We start from the raw sequence: 24,291 nt of genomic DNA, 5'->3' as shown, positions 1-24,291 counted from the left end.
GTCACCTAACGCGCGCTCAATACACTTTTTCACGCCGAGTAGCCGATCACCGAGAAGAGAAGATAGCAAAGGGTTATACAAAAAATGTCCATGGGAATAACTAAAATGCTAGATTGACAATCATACGGCAGTCAGATATAAGATGGCAATACAAGCAAGAATTTCGACTTCTTTAGATATGAGTTTATCTCATTACTTGTTGATATCGCTAAAACCTATATATATATATCTTGTATGCTACTTAACATCAACCTTTGCATATATATCCTATCACACCTCTTTATATCACATCAATGAATGCTTATCATTGTCACCCTGCAAGCATGCAACGTTTAATGTTATTCTACCAATCTTCCTTGTGGCTTTTGTGATCTTAGCAGTGTGTGTTTATTTTAAGTTTTAAAATCTCTTCCCGATAATAGTTTAAATGCAGGTACGCGTGCATACACTACTCACACTTTGGCCCTTCCTCTCTGCCCGAGCACAACCACAAACTTGGTCACCGATCGGGCAACAACAAAGATGGATGGTCAGTCCAGCCCGCCCTGTTCCCGATTGTTGTTGTTTGCATCCCGAGTCAAGTTGAATTCATGTCTTTTTGCTCGGCGTCCTCACCTTAAGAAGAAGAACATCAAGTCCGTGCGTCTGAATGTCTTCAAACACTTTTATCCCGAGAACAAAATCTTGCTATACAAAAAGAGAAGTTGAACGTGATCATCATTGGGAGCATCTACTATTTAGTCACATACTTGTCTCCTGTTTTTCATTTCATCCTTGCATCTTACTTCCGCGTAAGAGGAACGAGCTAAGAAGACACAATTCTACGCTAAACACAAATGTCCAGACCATAAAATGTTAGAATCTAAAGATTGATCTGGCTCTTTGGTGTAAACCTCCCTACATACGTGCAGATCCGTTGTTATGAATGTGTGATTGAGGATGTGTGATTTGAAATGAATGGCGTATGTACACCGATAACAATCATCAGTTGTATCGGGCCGAAGAAGGGGGCAGGAGCCGTGGTGTATGCATTGACAATCCTAGGGATATCTATAGCAAAGCATGCAGGGTGACTAGTCAGTCAGTCTTAAACTGTCAAAATTATACTCCGCTTCACTTTGTTACTTTCGGTAGCGAAAAATGACAAACAAAGGGAACACACGGCCAATCAAGCAGTTCAACGGTAGATTGCATCATATACAGCAAAGCCCAGCAGCTGAGTACGCGCCGCCCGCCTCCCATAAAAATTGGGTGGATTGTTTGATTAAAGTGCTCCCGTGCGTGCATGCACTGATTAAAGCACAAAGGGATTTTCTCACTTGGAGAGAATGCAAGGCAGATCAACTCCTTTGTTCTTGTTCTTTTGTTGACCATGACTACTCTTTTTTTAGCGGAGAACGATTGTTTGGTAATTGTTCATTAAAAATGCATATATATGCAACGAATCAATCAATTTCCTTTTGTTCTTCAGTGAAAACACTTGATGGATTTCCAACTAATCCCCCTCTCATTAAGATCACGATCATATCGTTGAGAGACAGCGTGTGTGTGTGTATATGTCATCATGGCAACATCTTCTTATTCTTCACAAAAGCAATGGTCACCGCCAAAGCCATCTTATAATTCACCAAAGCCAGCGATGAAATCTTCATCAACAACCCCAAAACCACAATCAACAATTGACGATCAAATGTTCATTCGTGATGCATTTTTGCTAAATATGGAACGAATGCATAATTGGACGTTCAAAGATTCCCATTCAATCAAAGATCGTGAAATTCAAGATAAGTACTCGATCACATGTTCACCCAAAAGTCAAAACATTTCACTTTTTGAAGATGAACATAGAGATAGTTTCGATGTTTCATCTTCAAATGCAAGCCTATCAACGGAGCAAAGTGTGTTTGAAGGATGGGATGAATCAGACATGAGAGAAGAACACGATCGCACTCAACTCTCCCCCAAACAACACCTTTTAGCCAGCAAGAAATGGGCAAGCTCAACGGCCAAAGCGCTCTCCTCAAAAAAGCTGTTCAGTATGTCAAATAGGGTGATGAACGATATCTCTTCTTCCCTTTCTCATCGAAATGATAGCTTCTTTGAAGAGATCATGGAAGGTGCTCTATCGCCCACAATGAACAGATCTGATCGCTTTCCTTCTTCAGCATCGAGGACTTCGTTGGAGACATCTTCACACTATCAAAGTGCATGGGGATCGCTCGAGGAAAGAAGTATGATCGGTTTGGGATTGGAAGATTTACATGGATCACCTGCAAAGACGGAGAAGCCATTCCGTCAGACTGGATCCCCTTTGTCTTTCGATCCTTTCCGTCGTCCTCGCGCTCCATTTCCACAAGGACAAGGGGAAGTGCAACGACCAATCCCAAAGAAGGCAGCAATGCTATTGGGCACATACACAGATCAAAGTGCTGTAAGCCCACTTTCAAAATCACTTCAATCACCTACTCGATCACCTTGTCCTGATCGAATGAATGGGATAAGCGAAATGACACGTCCAAAGCCTGAAGTTCCACTCAAATCTCCAACTCGTCCACCTGTTCGTCCAAAGAGACCGACAGAGAGTGACATTTTTGCTGATATGGTCGATAAACCATTACCGCAACAGCAACAATTGCTCCCACAAAGACCACCTCGTCCAAATCGTCGTCGATTGCCAAAGCCGTTGCCTATTCCAACAACACCTTTGCCAGACGTTCCCGTCTCGCCAAACGATGATGATGTGGCTACGCCTATTGGCTGGGTGAATGACAGTGGCGGCAAGAGAGCAAATAATTATTCAGCTTACAACAAGTTTGAAGCTGAGCTCACGCATGTGGAAGGATCATTTAACCGTGACACAACGAAAGTCATCCTCGAAGTTGGTGGAATGCAATTCAATTCTACTTTTTCTACACTTTGTCCACATGATATACCTGTGAGACAATTCGGATTGGCTTCTTGGTTACGCAAAATTGGAGATGGATTGGAAGAGGATTCAGAGGAAACACGATCACACTCTTTCACTTCTTCTGATGAGGATGATCTCGGAACTGATCGCGGTGGTCTTTCAACGGTAGAGAACAGTCCTTCCGTTCGTACGCCAGGCCTATTCGAACATCCATACAATCCTTTGGACAAGAATAATGTACTGAGAAACAATCTTGCAAATTTACCAAAAAGTGTTTCAAACGAATCTCAACTTAGCTTTGTTTCCGTCGATGCAAAAAAGAGCTCTTCCATCTTCGCTTACGATACGGATGCAAACGCACCAAGGAACAGCTTTGGCATGGACTTTGTGCCGAGAAGAACGAGCAGCTGCAGCGATTTGCAAAGAATCTCAAATGGCCATAAGCAGACCGCCTCTTTCAACGATCAAATGCCCGCTTTGGTATTTACGCCTAAATCCAACAAATTCAAGCAAAAGCCTGTCTCAAAGCAAAGTTCTTCTTCTGTCTTGCACATTGTACTGGCAAACGATCGTAACCCTCTATGTTATCCGATTATTTTGCATCTTTTACAATTTGGCAAACTTCCAGCTTATTTTTCCACACAAACCGCACAAAATCGTTCTCTCCTTCGTTGCATTCGTCAAGAATGCTTTTGGTTAGGTTATATGCATTTAAGTCACCTTTGTACATAACATCTTCGTATTGCCCCAGCCTTTTCTTCTTCTTTCTAGTTTTATACCCCCATCCCTTTTATTACCCGTCTCCGTTCTTTACGAGCTTTTTTACTCTGTGTACCTCATACCGAAAATTGTATCATACTTTCTCCCGTTTTCTCGCACACCAGCAATCAATGATCTTGTATCCTTTTAAACCTTTGATTAGTATGAATTGCATGGCTAAGACAGACGCACGCGCGCCCCAGTGTAGTTACAGCAATTTCTGGGTGATGATATTATTGAGTACAAGCATGAGTGTTACTATTCACGAAGAAAGAAATTTTGACAGCAAGATTAGCGAAAAAAAGAATAAAAGATTAAATGGTAATATTCTATATATGTATTTATGTTCATTGTGATTTTCATCAATCAATAACCATTCCTGGCTCTTTTGGCCATTCGAGGATCGGCCATTGGTGAATTGGGATGTGAAGTATAATGCATTCGTTCATCCATCGGATGGCCAGGATAATACCCGCGTGAACCTGGTGGTGGCGGCGGCGGTCTTGGATCACTCATATAGCCTCCTTGAGCAGGTGGCGGAGGAGGTCCATTACGCATAGGTTCATCGCCATAGTACGGTGCAGGACCACCTGCTGAACCTGGACCAGAAACAACTCTTGCCGATTCCGGATAGCCAGGATGCTTTAAGTGATTAGGCGCAGGTGGCGGTCCCCCATGTGGAATCACATCTGGATGACTTGGACTTGGTCCAATAGAACGATCATACACTTCATGTGGTGGCATTCTTTGTTGACCTGCTCTTGAAGCTGAACGATGTGTTGCACTCTTTGCCGGTGATGGTGATCTACGTGGCATAGGATAAACCCTCGTCTCAGGCGAAAGAATTGGTGGTCCATTTGCAGGGCCATAGCCAGGAGGATAGCCACGTCCAGCGGGCGGTCCATCAATACCATTGCTTGGTCCCATCCTTGGATCAGGATAAGGTCGATATTCACCTGGAGGTCCACCATGCATGCCATCTCGCATCATCTCTTCACGAGGCGGTCCCCTTCCTGGTCCAGGTGGCAAATGCGGTTGAGCAACTGCACCTGGAGGAACTGAAGGATGTGGCGGACCATGCATCATTCCCACTCGTAAAGCGTTTTCCGTTTCATCTTGAACAGATTTTAGGTGTTGCACCCATTCTGCTAGTCTATCTGAATGTTTTTCCAATTCGATGATTCGATTGTTTTGCTCCACGATTTCTGCTCTTAAATCAGCCGTTTCATCTCGAATCACTTGTCTTAATGATGATCCAATTTCAGTCCAAATCTCATCACGTATTTGACGATGTAAGCTGTCCACTACTGCTGCTGGCATGCCATTTCTCGCATAAGGGTCATCATAGCCTGCCGGCTGTAAAGGAGAAGCAGAACGTCCTTTCACGTTGCTGCCAATAGCAGGATTGGGAGCCCTACTGATACTGGCTGCAACGTCTCGCAATTTAACGGATCTATTAGCTCCTCTTTGTCGGCTAGCTTCATCATTTGCAGCATATGTGGAACTATTTGCATTTCGTCCTTCAACCGGATCAAAGCTTGCACCAAACATAGGCGTTCTGGAACCTTGAACGATTGTGATTGCACGCTTTTGACGTTGTGTTCCGTAATAGCCGCTATGAATTCGCTGAAATTCGCCTACCAATGCCTGTTTACTCTTTGTAGTCTGTACACTTCTTTTTGCACACCATTCCAGCCATTCTTGATACAGTTCTGTAACCGATCGAGCCATATCATCTTCACTGGAAGTGTCCAAATTGTGCTTCTCGATCAATTCCAAGAATTTATCCACTTCCAATGGTGTCAGATCTTCTCCATCAGAGCTAGCTTCATTCTTGCTTGAACCGGCTTGCAACTTGCTTCCAGTAGTAGGCTGTGATGTCTTTTTGAATGTGGCTGACCTAGGACTATTGGCTGATCGCGCATTCTGTGCGCCAGGTGTGTTGTAGTAATATGGCACAGGTCCTCCGGTAGCCGTCCTTCCTGACATCTCTCGTGAAGAAGATGAAGATTGTGGTGCTCGAGCATCTGACGACTGAGCTACTTGCTCACGATTGGCCATTGTGGGAGATTGCCTTTTTGGTGGTGTATTCGCAGGACTTGATTTTGATGGAACTCTTCGATGATTTCCATTTCCTACTGTTTCGCCACCTTCTGCTTTATCTGGCTGCGATTTAGAAGATGCACCGTTCTGTGTGTCTGCATGTGATGTCGATGGACTTGACTTTTTGGATGTGCTTGCTCCATTCTTTGCTCTTCCTCTCGTACCTTTTGTCTTTGGTGCAACATCCGTCTTCTCCGTATCAGAATCAACCAGCTCATCTACATCTGATTCGGCTCCCATGGTCTCTGAATGAATGCCGTTGTCCGATCTCTGTTCACCGCCGGCAGCAGTGGCACTTCCGTTGGCTGGATTCTGTTGATCGCTTTCTACTTTTGATCTGCTTGAAGATGGCATAGGTGAAGAAGTGGAGGAGCCAACCATCATTTCAGGCTACTGACAAAAGTATCCCGTTTGTATGGTCAAGAGCAAAAGGTAGATAATCAATGCTGAGCAAAAAAGTGGCGCCAAGAATGAAAAAAAGATTGGTAATGGATCGATTGGCGTTCTCCGTTTACAAATTTTGCTTGATGTGGTTTGGTTGTCTCACCGGTCAAAAACGCCTTTGCTAGGACAAAAATAGCCTTTGGGCAAAAGCGTCCTTTAGAGATCGAGACAATGTCGTACTTTGGGTTGCAACTGCAATCTCGAAACGCTCGCCCTTTGGACGGCTTCACAGGCAAAGTTCGGGAAAAGAAGCTGTGTTTTATGCTGATCTGAGGGCAAATTTATATATTCTCTTTGCTGTGCCCACCGAAAGAGATTGAATGCGATTTGCTCAATATCGCAACTGGAATAGCATATATGCACTCGAAATTGATTGAGGTTGGTACCTTGACTATCTCGCAAGTGCCAGTTCTTCGCCAAGATATCTGCCTGTAAATTTGCCAAGATTCAATTACGCCTTCAGTTTCGCTCAGTCAAGGAAATTGACCTCCTTTATGACAAGATCAAATTCCAATCCAACAATCAATCGGAGCTGCTTAGGAGTGTTAAATGATGTGGCGGATACCTTTTTTGTCAAGATAGCCCAGCAAGAAAAAAGAAGGGCCGATCGAGCGTACGTACGCCAAGTAGCGATGGATAAAGTGGAAAACTTGGCGGTGGCGGCGAAAAAGAAAGGCTTGGTAATGAAACGTCGGTACCTTTTTCTGTGTTAAAAGAGGACGAATCGATCGAGTAATGAGACAGAGAGGCGCAATAATTTGCCCGCTTTTTATGCTGGCTTTTTTGTAAATTTCCCAGCAATGAAATGAACAATATTTTTTGAACTTTTCGGCCAACCGCAAATTTGCCCAATGCTCCAAAACGATCGGGGAAAGTTATTAAGCCGACTTTTGTATTCGCGACCAACGCCCTCTTCTTTTGATTAATAATCTGGTACGTTCAATGAGCGTTTCGGTTCCGTTGAAATGAGAAGAAGATCAGCGATGTGAAGCGGCCAAAAGGGAAAGAAGGTGATGAATGCACCTTGACCAGTCAACTGCTGATGAAGAGAAGATGAAGTGAGAGACGGTGATGAAATTTAGGAAGTGATGGTAGTTATTCAGGTCCAGAACATATGCAGATCATATCCTTCCTAAGTTTAGAAGTGGAAAAAGTATGCATGAATGTGTGCGCTGCGCTGTGCTGCTACTGTTCTTCGTGTGGAATGATGCACATGCGTACTTTCTCATGCATGGCCTAAACTATTGCATTTGCAAACATACATAGTCCGGGAAAGGGATTTTCTGCAAATCAACTCCTTATGTGTATTTTTATCATCTCTCTTTAGAAAACAAGTCTTGTTCGCCCTTACGCCTCTTTTGATTCACCGGCGGGTTTGATTAACAACAAAAAGTGGCGCCAGGTTATCCCAAGAAGATCCTAACGCGCAGTGCATTGCTTGCTGTCTCTTTTTCCAAATGCGCTACGCCTCTCTTTCTTCTCGCGCCGCCGAATGCAGTGTTGCCATGTCGGGACACACAGAGAGAGGAGAGAAAACGACGAATGAGCCCTTTTCTGGCGGCTGATAACGAATATGTACTTTGCCCTTTCTTCATTTTCGCACGAGTCCATCTTTAGCTTAGGACCGGGCATTTGATTCAATTAATCAAGAATAATATCCGATTCAATCCCACACAAGCAATACGGTCATTGTCATTTAGCGTACAAATGGCTTGCCTTACATTAGTCTATGGATGTCATTCTACTTTTTGCTCAATTCGATCTGAATAGGTAACGGATCAAATTCACACTCCGCTAAAAAGTTCATCTTTAGCTAAACACAATCGGTGCATAGCATATTTTTTTGGGTTTAGCCCTTTTTGATCAAGCCGATTGCAATTCTTTAGCTTGCTTTTGTTTTCTTTTCCCTCGCTCATTAGCTATCTAAGGTAAAATGTGTGCAACCCTTTAGATCCTTTTAGCGTTTTCATCATTCGTTGCTGCAATGCGCTGCGCCCTTTTGTTGTTTAATTTGGTGCAAGCTAAAAATTATGATTGCATTAGCCGATTTTTGCATTTGTACGCTAACAAAAGCCAAAGCAGTTGAACTCTGAGACAAAAAAAGGCAAACACTAAACAAAGAAAGGCCCGAATCAATTGTACGTATCATTCATTCATTCTCAGCGACTCATTCGCTCGTCATCCTCTCAAATGCAACCAACGCGTCCGACCGGTTCGGCGTCATGAGAGCCGAGAATGACAATGATTGTTCCACTATATTGGAAATCCATTCACATATTTATAATCATGTATGACAATGTTATGAAGATCCAACATGATACCTATCCACTTCAATTTACTAAGCGAGGCTGATTTTAGCCTATTCTATATACACCAAGTAGAGCACGTTGGCATCCTTCCCTCGTGCCTGAGCAACCGGGCGCAATAGAAATGTATGTACTCGCGCGAAAAGATAAGCTAAAAAATCACTTATTCATAGAAACGGAATTCCATTCAAAAGCAAGCTCAAACCACATCACGCGCGCTTGGCCCAATAAAGGAACAAAAGAAAGGGAGAATCTTTTTCTCTCTTGCATGTGCAACTCTTTTTCATTCTTCTTTGTGGGACACACCAAATGCAAGAAGCGGTAATGGAATACCGATGCATAGCCTATCTTCTTTCAGTTTGCCGACCGGATAAATGGGAGGACGGGTCATATGATCTTCATTGCGCCGACAATTAAATAAACAAACAAAAGGTTTATTTTTTTCCCACTTTGCATCAAAGTGACTGTCATCTGCTTGCATATATTAGTTAATTTAATTATATGAGGAAACTCTCCTGGTGGTACATAAGCATTTTATGCGGTCCGCGGACACTTCTTTGATCTGCTGCTACTCAACTCCGCTCCCGGTTTTTCTTCTTCTTTTCTTTCTCGGGCTGTGGTGACCTTCTTGGTGAGAGAGTAGCGCCAGGAATGTAGAGTGTTTCGTGTTGAACTGCCTTAAAAGAACGGAAATGTACAATCCAAAAGCGCTGTCGGTACGCGCACATACGCACGTACATACGCGCGTTTGTGCAGCAAGCATTACGCGCTGCGTGTTTTCTGTCTTGTCAGTGTTAAAGTGTTGTTGTTAAAGGGAAAAAGAGAGCTTATTTCTCAATAGAAAGAACTTTTGAAAATGTTCGGCAAAACATCTGTTTAAAAGCAATTTAAAAGGTAGTTGTTGTACTTCAACACGCCAAGCCAACGGTTAGACGGGTCTGCGGAGGGAGAGCAACAAAAAACAAGCACTTTAACTGTATCCTTACACTTACAAGGACTTCTTTCACTTGAGTGTAATCGAATGTGTTGAATCAATTTGATCTTCTAATGACATCTTCCATCGATACCATCTCTCAACAATTCTCACACGCTTTAGGGTAACAGCGCTTGTTTGATATTAGTGGATGACAAGTTGAATTTGGTGGGGAGGAAGCACGCGAGATAGTTGACCTTACAACACTTTCCTCGATTCTCATCAACAATGCTGAGACGCAATAAGAAACGCGATGACAACAATGGTCAAGATATCATGCCAACCAGTCCAGGTTTGCCGCCTTACATGCGAACTGAAAGTCCCGCTTTGACTGATTCAAATTACGGCAGCAGTCCAAGCGGATCAAATTCACTTTACATGCAAGGTTCTGCGCCCAATTCATCTTCCTCTAATCTGACATCTGGAAGATCGCAACAACAACAACAACAACAAACACAGCCACAACAGTATGCACCTCATCATCACCACAATCCTCAACAGAGACCAATAGCACCAGAAGTAGCTTCATATCCGGCAATGAGAGGAAATCCAGCATATCATCCCAATATGAGCAATGCTCAGAATCGTTCCATACCAGCAAGTGCTAGTATTGATGCTATGGGACCGCCGCCTCAGCCAGGATATCATCATCAAACGAACAATAGTCAGTCATCTTCTGGTAATGCTGTTAGCACGCCAATGGGGAGAAGTCAGTCTGCATTTAATTTCATCATCTCAAAAGCAAAAGGCACCTTCTCTAGCGGATCAAATCAGCACCCTCAACATCAACAAGCCTCTCATCCTATGTCCAACCCGGCAATGAATGCATCTTCGTCGTTGAACTCGATATACTCGGCCGGTGGAAGTGCTCAGCCTCAAGTCGAAGAACAAAGTCGACTGGACACTTCTCGAACGCGAAATCGTGCTGCCTCAAGCTCTAGTAGCATGTATACTCCTATTCCTCCGCCAGTGGATCGTACTTCAGCTGATATCAACACTGGTGGAAGGTACGGCACTACTTCTCGACCTAGCTTTGGCGATGAGTATGCGATGCCGGCTTCCTCACCAACAAAGAAGTCCATCTTTGGTAGAGAACGCAAGGCGTCCAATAATTCCATCAATCGACCTGATCGTGGTAATTTGTTTGCAGCAGGTGCAAGACAGGCATTTACTCATTCACCTCTGAGCAGAAGACAGGATCCTCAACCCACCACTAATTCCTCCAATACGGTCTTTTCGCCTTTCAGTAAAAGTCAATCGGATTTGCACAGCAAACAGGATTTCCCTTCGCCTGCTTCTGGAACAGTGGAATTACCTACAGTTGTCTCGCATCCTGCTCAGAATAGAGCCAATGCTCAAAATCCTTATAATGCAGGCGATGTCAATCTACTACGATCACCCAGTCCAAACGTTGCATTCTCGCGAAGTGTGGACGATTTGAGCAGAGGTCATACACCACCACCACCGATCTCGCCAACGGCTTTTACCAGTCATGGCACGCCTGCAGTGGACAATGATCAGAATTACACTCAAGGTGAATCTACTTGGGGAGAACATGGAGTGGCTGCCAGCGCCTCCGATCGGGTAAGAGCTAGCGATGTAGGAACATTGAAGCAAGAGAAGCGAAGGGGAGGACAGAATGTAGGAATGGGTTTGTCCAATGTACCTTTGGCACCTTCAATTTCTGCTTCTAGCTCGATGAATCTGGCGGGATGGCCAAATGCAGGTCCTACACAAACAGGAACGAGATATGAATCATCTAGACATCAGCGGAAATCGTCCAAAACGATGGGAAACGTGCAAACTGCAAGACCTCAAGCGAATCTACAGCGACCGGCTTTTGCTCCTGGTACCCAATATGATGGCTTGCTCAACCGGAATACACAAATCTCCATGTCTGTCAATCAATTGAGTGAAGGTGGTGGAGGTCTGCGTGGAGGAGTTCGAGAGAAGGATATCAGCAAAGGCTGGAAACCATATAGGGTCACATTACAAGATGGCAAATTGTTCTTTTTCAAACCGCAAAGTTCAATTGCCGATGATGTAAAAGCTTTGTTTCCATCTTCAATCGTTGCAGAAACGTATGAATCTCAAGAGAACTCATCGAGAGGCGCTCTTCCAGAGACAAGTCGCGAAACACCGCTAAATGCAGATGGTTTACATGGCCTAAGTGTTGATGACATTCAACGGAATAAGTTGGGCACAAAGGATCTCTTGGTTGCTACTTCTGGAAGTGGTAATTCTAACGATCAGCCAGCAAGACCGATGCCACGCAGAAATGCAACGAACGAAAGCAGATTGAGCGCAATTTTGGATGCTGTCGAACCGGATCCCACCACACCTACCTCTGCGTCATGGGAGCGAAAAGGACGTCATGAGAATCTTGTTTTGACTTCGACACGCGAAATACCTGCAACTTGGGCTGAACGGATTTCAGGTGGATCAGTTGATGCTTTGAGTCATGAATACGTATTTGCAAGTCAGGCGAACGGCGTGACAACAGCACAAGAAAACGGAGTGTTTTTGTTTGCGATTTTAATCACCCTTCGAAGAACTTCTAGACCTCTTCAAGGATTCTTGGTGGCTGTACACAAATGGGCAACAGCTGTTACGAGAGGCACATCCGCTGAAGGTGATGATGCTCGTTCTGCAAAAGAAGAACTGGAGAAGAACATTCATTCGAGATTGTCATTCTTGGTGGATGCTGGTATTGCACAATTTGCCGACGAACAGGCTCGATCGTCCGTTTTACTCATGCTGGAAGATATCGTTCGGGATATAGTGATGTTTGGCGAGGGTGAAGATGCAATCAATTCTCGCATTACCAACCTCAGACAAGCAGTAGAGGCTGTTGAAGCACCACGAAGGTCTGTAGGAGACATTTCATCCAACGACATACCAGCATTAACAACCTCAACACTACTCAAAATGGACCCGAGCGAGCTTGGGCGTCAGATCCACGCTTTCTATATCGACCACTTATCCAAAGATCTACTCGCTGACAGATTGGTACTTCCAGTTGCAGGCGCTTCAGACAACCAATTCACTGTTTCGAATTTGCTTTCGTTCGATCCTACTCATCCTCACTTCCTCACATCGCTCGTGCTGGAACACGTATTAGGAAGTGAAAAGGAAGATCAACACGAGCGAAATCTTTTGCAAGAGGCGAAAGAGCGTGCAGCCTTGTTGCGACATTGGATTGCAGCTGCTTCATACTTGATCAAATTGCAGAATATGTCTGCTTGGGTTGCCATTTGTGCTGCTCTTTGTTCTAGAGCAGTTTCTCGATTGACTCTCACATGGAGATTTGTTGCAGCAACGGATCGAATGTTGGTAAGCAGCGCATGGGCTCCTGCTTTGGTCAATTTGGGTTGGTCAGAAATACTGGATTCTCAAATCGATTCAATGATCGAAGCAACTCCTTCTGTCAAATCCTCGATGAGTGGTCATCAGAATGCCAACCCATTGTATGGCTTTTTACCATACCTTGGAAACGCTTTATCTCGCTTTCAAACTTCCCCTCCAGCCGAAACAACATCTGGCGTGATGCCAATAAGCGATTTTAGAAAGATTGCAGCGCATTTGTGGAGTGTTCAAGAAGTATGGCAATCGTTCGGCACTTCCTCAAAAGATGTCAACTTGCGACCTGTTCAGGTAAAAGACGACAACATCCAAAAAGTCCTTTTGAGACTTTCTCAAAGTGCAAAATCTCACAAGACAGTGGACCATAATGCACCACTTCGTCTCTCACTAAAGCTTGAGCCGGCATGGTTGGGTGATGAGGCTACTCCAGGCTGGCATCCTGCTCTGTCCAAGACTACATCCGCTTGTGCACTTTCTCCTCTTTCGTTCAGAGAGCCTTTACCTAATCTATCCTTAGTGGACCCTACTTGGATCGTCAATACGATCAAGAGAGAATCAAAAGATCCTCTGTCAAGAACACTGCTCAATGCAAACGTGAATGACTCACCAGATCTGGACGGGGAAAGTACCATCACCATGCGAAGCAGACAGAGACCAACACTTTCTGCTTCACCATTGACCCGCTCGAAAGCATTTGGCGCAATGACTGGTGCTTCTATTCGACCTTTGCATGGTGTTCCGTTTGCCAATATCATCGAATGGACACCCGGTTATCAAGCTGGTTCTGGAACGGAAGAGCTAATCATGCGTGTAGGATCTGATCTAGTCTTCAACGTATTGAACGAGGTACCATCTAGCATCCCCTCATCTCCATTGACAAGCAAAAGATTTTCACAAGAATTCACACGAGGATCACGTCCCGTTTCTATTGCCTCAAAACGCTCCAGTCTTCCTCCATCAGAACGCAACTCATTGGTGGATCCAATCGCTGCGCCACTACAAGTTGTCGTCAAAGCAGCAACGTTGGAACGATTGGTGGACATTTTGGTGATGGATGTCCAGCATCTTTCGGCAAGTTTGGCATCTGATGAAGTTTTGGAAAAAGTCATCTTGGCAAACAAACGATCAAGAATTTCTATCGATATTGGTAATTACCGTAAAGTGTTTTTGGCCACTTTCCGTGTGCATTGCAAACCGATCGTCTTGTTTGACTATTTGCGAAAGAGACTCTTGGCAGCTGTCAACGCAGGTGCAGAAATGGCTTTGCCTTTACCTCATCGACCTAATTACCCAACCTGGTCTAGAGTTGAAGCAGTCAATTCACCTACCCAGCAAGTTGACTGGGATATGGTTTCACGAATCCGTCAAGGTGTCACATCTGTGCTATCACAATGGATCAATACCTACCCGCAAGACTTTGTTGAGGATCCTCAACTGTTTGAATCAGTCGATGCACTTTCGAAAGAGGTGGCATCTGCTCACGAAAAGCAAAGCACGCAAGATGAAGGCGATCATGTCAAGCTTCAAATTGCCCTGAAAGATATCATGCGTCAGATGCGCTTATCTTCGATGACTTCTCAAACGGAAAAGAAGACAGCAAAACGATCAAGCAAGCGTGTCTCAAACAAAGGAACTTCCAGCGCCACAAACACACCACGCCTTGATGAGAGCGCAAAAACGGAAAGATCAGCGGAGTTCGATATCGACCAATCAAGCGCTCATGATTTGGTGGAGTATCTTGAATCGGTCATCAAGGTATTTTTCGAAAAGATTGAAGAACGTGATTTGCTAGTCGTGTATGATTCATTCTATCGACAATCACACGATCCTCTGACCTGGCACGTATCCTCTTCGCAACAAGGAGCACAACATAATGCCGATGAACTCCCTCCCGTTAACAACATGTACAAATTGTTGGAATTGGCAAGATGGCCTCCACGCGATTCACAATCGGTGTATCATCGTTTGCCTGCTTCTATCCGAGATGCATGTGCTTCACAAAATCTGTTGCGGGGATGGTGTGCCGTACATGTAATCGAACCTAGAATCGGACTTTTCAAAAGACAAGAACGCATCACAAAATTGATTGACGCCGTTTGGATTTGCCGAGCACGTATGTGCAATAGTCGAATGGAAGAAATGTCTTCTTCTCCGCTCAGTCCTGCATTCGTTTATCAAGAACCGACGATTGCCTCTTTTGTAGAAAGTGTTTTGGTTGGTGCGCTCACTTCATCAGAAAGTCGATTGTTTATTCGTGCATGGCAACAAGTAGCTGTAGAACGTAGCGGTAATTGCGATTCGTTGGCAAGTCTGGTTCCTCCAAGAGAGATTGCAGACAAGTACCGCGAATCATCTCAATTGAGCAGTACTTTGGACATTGGATGGCTTCTCAAGTCAATGGCACAGGCTGTATTGCGCGTTTCTGATGTGAACCAGGAAGAGAGCACTCTAATCGATTTCGAGAAACAAAGGACGATTTGGACGTTAATCGAATCATCTGCTGGAAGGGTGAAATCTGGCATGATTGATCACAGCCTGGTTGACTTAGCAGGAGCAAGATTGAGCGTCATTCAGGCCACTTTGAGACGTGTCCAATGGGACAGACGTGCTTTCAAGGAAGATAATGCAGCAGAATCTGCCAGCATATCACCCGTTCCAGAAAGTCTTCGAATTATGCGTGGAACTCGACCTCTCACAGGATTGATGAACGTTCAACAAGATAAATTGAAACGTGATCGACTCGCCTTCGATATCTTGTCTATACAACTAGAACAGGCCAATCAGAGAAATGCAGCACACAGAGCTTTGCAATCTGGCAACTCTGGCTTTGGACGTCAACCTCTTCAATCTAACAATACCCACAATTCACCCAATTTTGGCCCAAGTTTGGTACCCAATCCAGCAAGCGCAAGTGAAAAGAAGACTCGAAGGATGACTGCTCTCTTCCGTGGTGCGGTCAGACCGATAGGTTTGATGTCCACAAGTGGCAATGAACGTTCAACCACGCAAGAGATGCCAACGAGGCCATTTGCTGAACTCCTACCCGCGATTCCTACTCAAAAGCCATCATCAACAGTATTTTGTGGTTCAGGTCGAATTAGTATTTGGCGTAACGGACAACGTAGCTTTGTGATGAACTTTTCGCCTCCGGAAGGTGGACATATTTTATTGCAAGCACACAATGCTGCGGAATTGCAAGGATGGTGCACGGCAATCGAGAGAGCAAGTAAAGAATTTGCGTCTTCTATGATGAACGCACCACAAAGGCAAAACACAGGTGGCTCAACACCGAAAAGTAGCAAGGGTCCCGCTTTCCCTCTGTATGGTACGGATCTGAAACTTCTGGCAGAAAGTGAAGGTCAATCTGTTCCTCTTGCATTGTCAAGAATGATGGAGCAAGTAGAAAAGAGAGGATTGCGCGAACAAGGTATCTATCGTATCTCTGGTGCTAAAAGTGCAATTGAAGCATTAAAGGTGGCTTTCAATACCCAGCCTGCTCAAAGTGTCAATCTTGTTCATGGCGAAACGAGCGATGTTCATACTATTGCAGGAGCGATCAAACAATGGTTCAGAGATCTTCCTGAACCGGTTATTCCGTTCAAATCATACCATGCTTTGATCAGTGCAGAAAGGTTGGAGAATGAAGAGGAACGACTCTATGCAATTCGTGATATCATTTGGGATTTCCCACGTGCCCATTTCGAATTGTTAAAAAGAGTCAGTGAGCATTTGAGTCTCGTTTGTCAAGAAGGTCAATACAATTTGATGGCACCTCATAACATCGGCTTGGTGTTTGGAACATCACTTCTCAATCCACCACCCGGTCCTGCCTCAGTTGCGGAAAGCTTTGGTAATATCGGAAAAGCCGCTCATATTGTCAAGATTTTGGTGACTATGCATGAATGGTTGTTCGAGCCAGAGCAGGAAGCTGAAGCGGAAGTGCCAGTCGAATCGCCATCTGAAGATCAACCTCCTTCAATAAAGCAAGAAGAGAAAGAGGTGGATACCGCAGATACCGATCTCGAGAAGAACTTCAAAGGAGACACGGGTCGTGTTGCAAATGAACATCTTGATTCTCAAACACACGAGTTAATTGTAGATTCACACCATGGTGCAGAAGAAGAGTTAGCAGTTACACAAGACCATGCCGACATGCAGGATACATCATTTGAAGCCGTTGATGAAGAAGTTGAAGAGTTGGGAGAAAGTGAAATTGCACGTTCACAATGGATACACAATCCACTCGTCACAGTGACTGATGGTACAGTTGATAGTCATACTTCTGATTCTTCTATCATGCGTGCTGTCTTGGGTGTCAATTCATCCACTTCTATGCCAAAAGTATCGACAGGAAGTGATTCAACAGATACGGTGATGCAAAAACAACCCAAAGAACAGTCCGCGTCGTTGGCTGCCATCCCAACGGTTGAGGTGGATGAACCCAAAAGCCAAGATATGTCAAGAACTAATTCATCAAACCAACAAGAATTCTTGGACGTTCAAGAAGATTTAACAAGTCAATCAACTGCACGACAACATACCCGATCTACCTCTAACAATGTTGGCAGGGATAGAGTTGTTGAATCTGTTTATCTAGATGCAACGGATGCGATTGCAGTCTTACAAAATCCATTTGAAGAAGAAGAGGAGGAAGGAGGAGAAGCTAAATTGAGCGATGATTGAATGATTATTTAATACTTATTATTTTGTGCTCTCAATGATACCACTATATGCTACTTCACTCTTATCCACATTGTACTGTATTCATTCACATTTGCTCCAATTTTATGACTTGCAATCATAAGCAGCTGCTTTGTTATGATCACCGCGTACACAGATACACGCGTTTAGATTATAGTTTTGCCGCGTAATTGCATGAATAGGGTTTGCAGATCGTTGAGTGACCAAACACTGATTGTGTTCCAGAATGAATTTGTTTCATTACACACTAAAAAATGAAAAGAGGCGGATCCATTATTCATATGATGCACATCCCGTTCAACTTAAGGCACAAAATGAGTGCATGCAACAATCCTATCACGTAAAGGTAATGATGATGTTGTTCATTCTTTACCATATCCTACCGATAATTGTTGGGCAAGAGTACCTCAAATAGCGACAAAGTATTACATTCTGGACTAACGAATCCGCTCATCCGAACATCAGATATGATCATCCCATATGAATGAACTTGGTCAGAGATAAAAACGTTTGCAGTAGCATTGGAAGCAAGCGGCATTCTCCAGAACATCAATCATTGCCTGGAAGATGAGTGCCCTCGATGATCCAGGAGGAAGTAGCAGCAACGTCCCTCAAAATAATCCAGTTCCCGCAGTTAATGGTCAAACCGAGGAACAAGCTCCCGAGATTGCCGTTGTTCAGAATAAGAACGACTTGGATGCTCGTACCGATGATGCAAAAGATGTTACTCCAGCCACTGGTCCCGAACAGCCACTGAATGGCGTAAAAGAGAAGAAGAAAAGAAGGCGGCTGGACGATCTAGGGTTTTCCAGTCCAGGTCCAGCTTTCTTGACGAGCGCATCGATAAGCAGTGATGGCGGTGGAACAGAGAGTGAAAGTGATACCAACCGAACTCGACCAAGGCGACAATCACGTTTATCCACTCACGTCATCAATGGAAGTGCGCTAAATGGCCATCAACAGAATTCTCGATCGATTTCGCCTGCGCCGAATGGATCACAGCAGCATCACACGACAGTCGAGCCTCCAAAGCAGAAGACTACGTCGAAGCCGTCAATCTTTCGTAACTTTACGCCGAAAGCATCTTCTGTCCAACAAAGTTCACCTTCGACGAGCAAAGTGAATGGAAAAGGAAAAGGTGTAGATCGATCTGTAGGCGAAGTAAGCCGACCAGTGAATGGAAAGAGAGAATCGACAATCACTTCAACTGTACATCACGACTCGCAGGCCGGATCATCTCGAAAGGATCGATTGTTGGATGAGAGACGTAAACAGATGGATAAGGTATACAAGGATCACGATATGCTCGTTCGAGAGCTATTCCACCTTCACAAATTCGTTACTTTGTTCGGTTTTGATCCAGAGGTGAGTAGTTTTGATGGAGAGAAGCGTTGGCATTGGACAGAGATGGGAGAAGAGAAGAACAGATGACAGTTTAGACAAACATTCGGAAAGCTTCTTGCGCGTGAGAATAACTTCCGAGCGGTCACGCACGGATCCTGCGCATAATGGGGGGGTACAGAGCATGTCAACTTGTTCATATTAATCAGGCGCTGCTTTTCTCGGCTGATTGAGGGGAAGGGAAAATACTGTCCGTGCAAGTGGTGTGCTGAGTAGGATATGAATCTGACTCAATTTTCGGCCCTTTCTTTTTCTCTCCCCTATCATCATTACATCCAACTACAATCGACTCAATGCGAATCTTTATCAGGTTGCCCTGCAAGATCGTAGTGACGTGTTTGAGCGTTTCCGAATGGATTACGATTTGGCAACTCAATTGAGTGGAACAAAAGGAGGTAGAACGACAAGACGAATCGTAAGTGCAAGAAGAGGTGACCTTTCTTTGCCTATCGAACAAAAACAAAAGAATACTTTACCTTCCACATCTGTACAACAACAATCTCAAAATGGTAAATATAGCAATGGACAAAAACGTGGCAGGCTACGGACATCATCCATTAATAGTAGCTCAGATGGGGCTGGTAGTGATGCAAATGGAAAAGCACGAGGAAAGGAAGATGTACCTTCCAAAAAGCGAGCAAAGAAGATCATTTTACGAAGATCAAAAGATCCAGCTGTGTCATCAGATGGAGAAAGCGACACTTTGCTCGAACCGGACACAGGAACAACAAAGAAGAGGAAGTCCAAATTCATCTACCTTCCGAGACCGCCTGTGGAAGTAGAGCGTATCGATGGAATCCCACGCATTCGTGTCCTACAACCTGCCAATCTTCCACCCAAAGCCCGATTCGATCAGTCTCTCTCATCGTATCTTTCCTCCTGGTACACTTCTGGCGACATAGTTGGCTCAACTGGAGAGTGGCAAGAACTCTCACAAGCAGAATTGATCCAACGTGATGAACGTGAAGCTGCACTGTATTCACGCATCGATGAATTGCGTAGTGAAGGCCTTTTGCAAAGTCGAGAAGAAGCTCTCAAGAGGAGTCATCAAAATCGAGCACGAGAGGCAATTCGCACGAACAATTATTGGGATTCTATCCTGTCACAGATAGGACAGCGACAACATCAGCAAAGGGTTGAACTACGGAACAAGATTCAAATGGCAAAACGAGTTGCACGTATGGTTCAAACGTATTGGGACGAAAAGCTTGGTCGAGGTGAAAAGCAAAGAAAGATTGAAGAGAGAAGGGTACGTGCTCTGGCCAAATGGACAGTACGAGAAGTGCGCAAACAATGGAAACTTGCAGTGAATGTGATTCGAGCTCAACGAAATGCAAAGGAAAAGCAAGAGAAAGATCGTGCTGGTCGAGAGCAACTTCGTACAATTCTTGAACAAAGCAGTCAAATGCTTGGCAAACAGCAGAAAGCGTTGCTTGAAATGGAAGCACAAATGAGCGAAAGTGAAGAAAGCAGTCTCGACATCAGCGAGGAAGAAAGTGATGAAGAAGACGAGGCAGAAGACTCTTCGGGTTCCGGTACTGAAAGTGGGCCAGAATCTGAAGAATCAGAGATCGAAAACAACACTGCCCGGGACGACACCTTGGCTGCGCTTTTGGCGCATGAAGAAGATGACGTATCTGATGAGTTGGAGGAAGAGTCAGACTTTGACATTACGGAGGCATCGAGTGGGCCCGAAAACGTCGAAGATGACGACGAAAGCGAAGAGCAGGAAGAGCAGGAAGAGTATGGCAGTCTTTCACAGCTTCTACAACCTGGCACACCGGATGATGATGAATCGATCGAAGAAGTGAATGGTGCTCATGCGAAGATCAAGGAGATTTCTGTAGAACCTGTTGATTTTGAAGCTGAAAATGAGCTGAAGCCAGTCAAGACAACTCGTATAAGCAAATCAGATGCAAGCCCATCATCTGACGTCAATGGCTCCCACACTTCCCCAGAGGTAATTGCTGCAGGTGATGCTTCTGACAATGCTGACACTTCCGATGAAGACGCCGAGCTTGAACGAAAAATGTGGGAGGAAGACGAATCTGAATCGGATGAAGCGAATTCGGATGCTGAAATGCCCGTTGAGGAGTTGATGAAGAAGTACGGATACGGCAAGGAGAACAAGACCGCTGAGATTGATACAAAGGCGGAATCAGAACTTCCCGATACGTCAGACGAAGACGCTGATCTCGAGCGGAAGATGTGGGAAGAGGATGAATCTGAGTCGGACGATGACCAGGCAAATTCAGATGCTGAAATGTCCATTGAGGATTTGAAAAAGAAATACGGATATGGAGCAGAAAGCAAGACAAAGCCCGACGATGCAAAGCCCGATGTTGATTTGGAGTCAGCCTCTCAACAAGAATCTGATGACAGCGATGTGTCAATGGGAGAGCAGTCCGATGCAGGAGAGAAAGAGCCGGCTTCCGAAATAGAGACAATCGGAAGTGCAACTCCAAACGAAGACCGCACCTCTGTCAAGATCAAACCGCCCTTCTTGCTACGTGGAAATCTGCGTCCTTATCAACAAATCGGCTTCGAATGGCTTGTCAACCTGTACAACAGTGGCAGCAATGGTATTCTGGCAGATGAGATGGGTCTTGGTAAAACCATTCAGACCATCTCGCTTCTCGGTCACTTGGCATGTGACAAAGGTATCTGGGGTCCTCATCTTGTCGTTGCTCCAACCAGTGTGATGTTGAATTGGGAAGTGGAGTTCAAGAAGTTTCTCCCAGGATTCAAGATCTTGAGTTATTATGGCTCTCAACGTGAGCGGAAAGAGAAGCGCAAAGGGTGGAATTCCGATAATAGCTTCAATGTCTGCATCACCAGCTATCAGCTTATTCTTGCAGATCAACACATCCTGCGCCGTAAAGCTTGGCAATACCTCGTCTTAGATGAGGCACATCATATCAAAAACTTCCGCTCCCAGAGATGGCAAACGTTGCTCGGCTTCAATTCACAGAGAAGGCTTCTATTAACGGGAACGCCTTTACAGAACAACTTGATGGATCTTTGGAGTTTGATGTACTTCCTTATGCCCAACGGCATCAATTCAGCTGATGGTATGGTAAACACAGGGTTTTCTAGCATGAAAGATTTCCAACAATGGTTCAGTAATCCGTTGAACAGAGCAGTAGAGAGTGCAGGCGTAGGAGCGGTAAGCGAAGAGATGGATGCCGAGACGAGAGGAATGGTGTCAAAATTGCACGTTCTTTTGCGTCCTTACCTTTTGCGAAGACTGAAAAGTGAAGTGGAACGTGAAATGCCAGCGAAGTACGAGCATGTGATCAAATGCCGTCTATCCAAACGTCAACAGTTCCTATACAACGATTTCATGAGTCGTGCCAAGACAAGGGAAAGCCTGGCTAGCGGAAATTATCTCAGCATTATCAATTGTTTGATGCAACTTCGTAAAGTTTGCAATCATCCAGACTTATTCGAACAAAGACCGATCGTGACAAGTTTTGCAATGAACCGTAGTGCTGTTGCCGACTACGAAATCAAAGAGTTGCTCGTTCGACGAAATCTTCTGAGTGATCCTGAACACGATCGCGAGTCTGTGAATCTGGATGTGATCAACATGCATTTCAACGATCCTTCTCGTTCTCATCTGACTCCCATCACCAGCAGGTCGCTGAAAAAGTTGGATGCCAGTGATCATCTGCTACATGCAAAGACCCAAATTCCTCCCTCTGAGCCGATCGACACATGGACGATAGAAGGATATACCAATTCGATGAAAAAGAGACAGCAAAATGAATTGGCATCCAAATGGCAACACATCGGATATCTGAATCGATTGCGATGTGAAGCATCACCACCACGCCATTTCGATGATGATACGATTCAATTGCTCAAACGCTTTGGCAATGAAGATCGCCTTGCGCCTTTCTCGCTTGTCAAAGATAGTCGTAGAGGTCACCTCACTCGATGCGATCCGGTACACAAAATGATCTACAGCAATGAAGATCGACGGGAAGCGGTGCAAGGATTCATCGATCGATTCGCATTTGTCACGCCTAAAGCCGTCTCGACTGATATGCCCAAATGGGCTTTGCCTGGATTCGATTATTCAACCATTCCTGCTCCAGCACAAGATGTATCGTTTGATACGTTGCATAAATCAGCAGTGAAACTACAAATAGCATTCCCGGATGCGTCACTGTTGCAATATGATTGCGGGAAGATGCAAGAATTGGCCAAATTGATGGACAAATGCAAGTATGGCTCACATCGAATCTTGATTTTCACTCAAATGACAAAAGTCTTGGATATCTTGGAGATATGGCTCAACTTTAACGGATTCAACTATCTTCGATTGGACGGACAGACAAAAGTGGAGGATCGTCAGTCTCTCACTGAAAAGTTCAATCGTGATGATCGCATCAAAGCATTCATCTTAAGCACTCGATCAGGTGGTTTGGGTATCAACTTGACTGGGGCCGACTACGTGTTATTCTTCGATATCGATTGGAACTTCCAAATCGAAGCACAATGCATGGACAGAGCTCATCGTATCGGACAAACGAGAGATGTTCATATCTATCGCTTTGTGAGCGAGCATACGATTGAAGAAAATATGCTGAAGAAGTCCCAAGAAAAGAGACTGCTTGATGCAATGGTCATTCAAGATGGTGAATTCAACACAGAAGGTTTGAGCAAGATGTCATGGGTGGAAAGTATGTTTGACGAAGGCGGACGATCGATTGCGGGAGTGCGCGTTGGTGGATATGACGCGGATGAACAAAAAGATCAACCAAATATGTCTGGTAAGCGCATTGAGCAAGCGATGGATGAAGCAGAAGATGAAGAAGATGCTCAAGCTGCTCGAGAAGCTCGTGCAGAGATTCATGTAATCGATGATGAATTCGCCGAAGAGATGGATGCCAACGATCGGGAAAACAACGCTAAGAATGACAGCGTTCCTGATTCACGAGAAGTATCAACGCCTTTGGATGCGGAAGGTCAAGTGTATGAAAACGGTCAACAAGAAGAGGAGGAAGGTGGAACAATTGATGACTATATGTTGCAATTCGTCGATAAAGATTGGGATTATTTCTCGACGATCTGATCTTCATTTCATCAAGATCATCTTCAACATTGTACTAGACACTTTATGTAAAAACTGTAAAAAGCCCAAAAGAGGATCATTCACACCTCATCATTTCATTTGTATTTCTCCGTTTGCAATCAATTATTTGAACATTCTATGTTATGCTGTTGAAATGATTGTGATGGTGAGAAGCGTTGCTTACGTGTCCCTGCTTAATACCGCATGCATCCACTTAGGCACACAGCCATTTACGCGCCTGTTGTGAATGAAT

At 44.5% G+C, this 24,291-nt stretch overlaps 4 protein-coding genes across 4 annotated transcripts; 3 read left to right on the top strand and 1 right to left on the bottom strand.

The window, feature by feature from the left end:
• Positions 1–1,564: 1,564 nt before the first annotated feature.
• Positions 1,565–3,640, top strand: FA14DRAFT_154159 (uncharacterized protein; the record flags this gene model as incomplete). The annotated part of the gene is made up of 1 exon (XM_025497661.1): positions 1,565–3,640. One exon carries the CDS (start codon positions 1,565–1,567, stop codon positions 3,638–3,640), a length of 2,076 nt encoding a protein of 691 aa, XP_025355010.1.
• A 178-nt stretch (positions 3,641–3,818) lies between these two features.
• FA14DRAFT_33143 (uncharacterized protein) lies at positions 3,819–6,431 on the bottom strand. The gene has a single exon (XM_025502207.1). It carries the CDS (start codon positions 6,152–6,154, stop codon positions 4,034–4,036), a length of 2,121 nt encoding a protein of 706 aa, XP_025355009.1. The 5' UTR covers positions 6,155–6,431; the 3' UTR covers positions 3,819–4,033.
• Positions 6,432–9,577: 3,146 nt separating this feature from the next.
• FA14DRAFT_33117 (uncharacterized protein) lies at positions 9,578–17,899 on the top strand. Its single transcript, XM_025502206.1, has one exon. It carries the CDS (start codon positions 9,722–9,724, stop codon positions 17,537–17,539), a length of 7,818 nt encoding a protein of 2,605 aa, XP_025355008.1. The 5' UTR covers positions 9,578–9,721; the 3' UTR covers positions 17,540–17,899.
• Positions 17,900–17,924: 25 nt separating this feature from the next.
• On the top strand, positions 17,925–24,171 carry FA14DRAFT_160196 (uncharacterized protein). Its single transcript, XM_025498564.1, has 2 exons — positions 17,925–18,922; positions 19,269–24,171. The coding sequence occupies exons 1-2, from the start codon at positions 18,125–18,127 to the stop codon at positions 24,036–24,038; spliced, it is 5,568 nt and encodes a 1,855-aa protein (XP_025355007.1). The 5' UTR covers positions 17,925–18,124; the 3' UTR covers positions 24,039–24,171.
• The last annotated feature ends 120 nt before the right edge of the window (positions 24,172–24,291 follow it).

Source organism: Meira miltonrushii, assembly GCF_003144205.1.
Source record: "Meira miltonrushii strain MCA 3882 unplaced genomic scaffold FA14scaffold_2, whole genome shotgun sequence".
NCBI lineage: Eukaryota > Fungi > Basidiomycota > Exobasidiomycetes > Exobasidiales > Brachybasidiaceae > Meira > Meira miltonrushii.
This window is presented reverse-complemented; position numbering and strand designations above follow the sequence as displayed.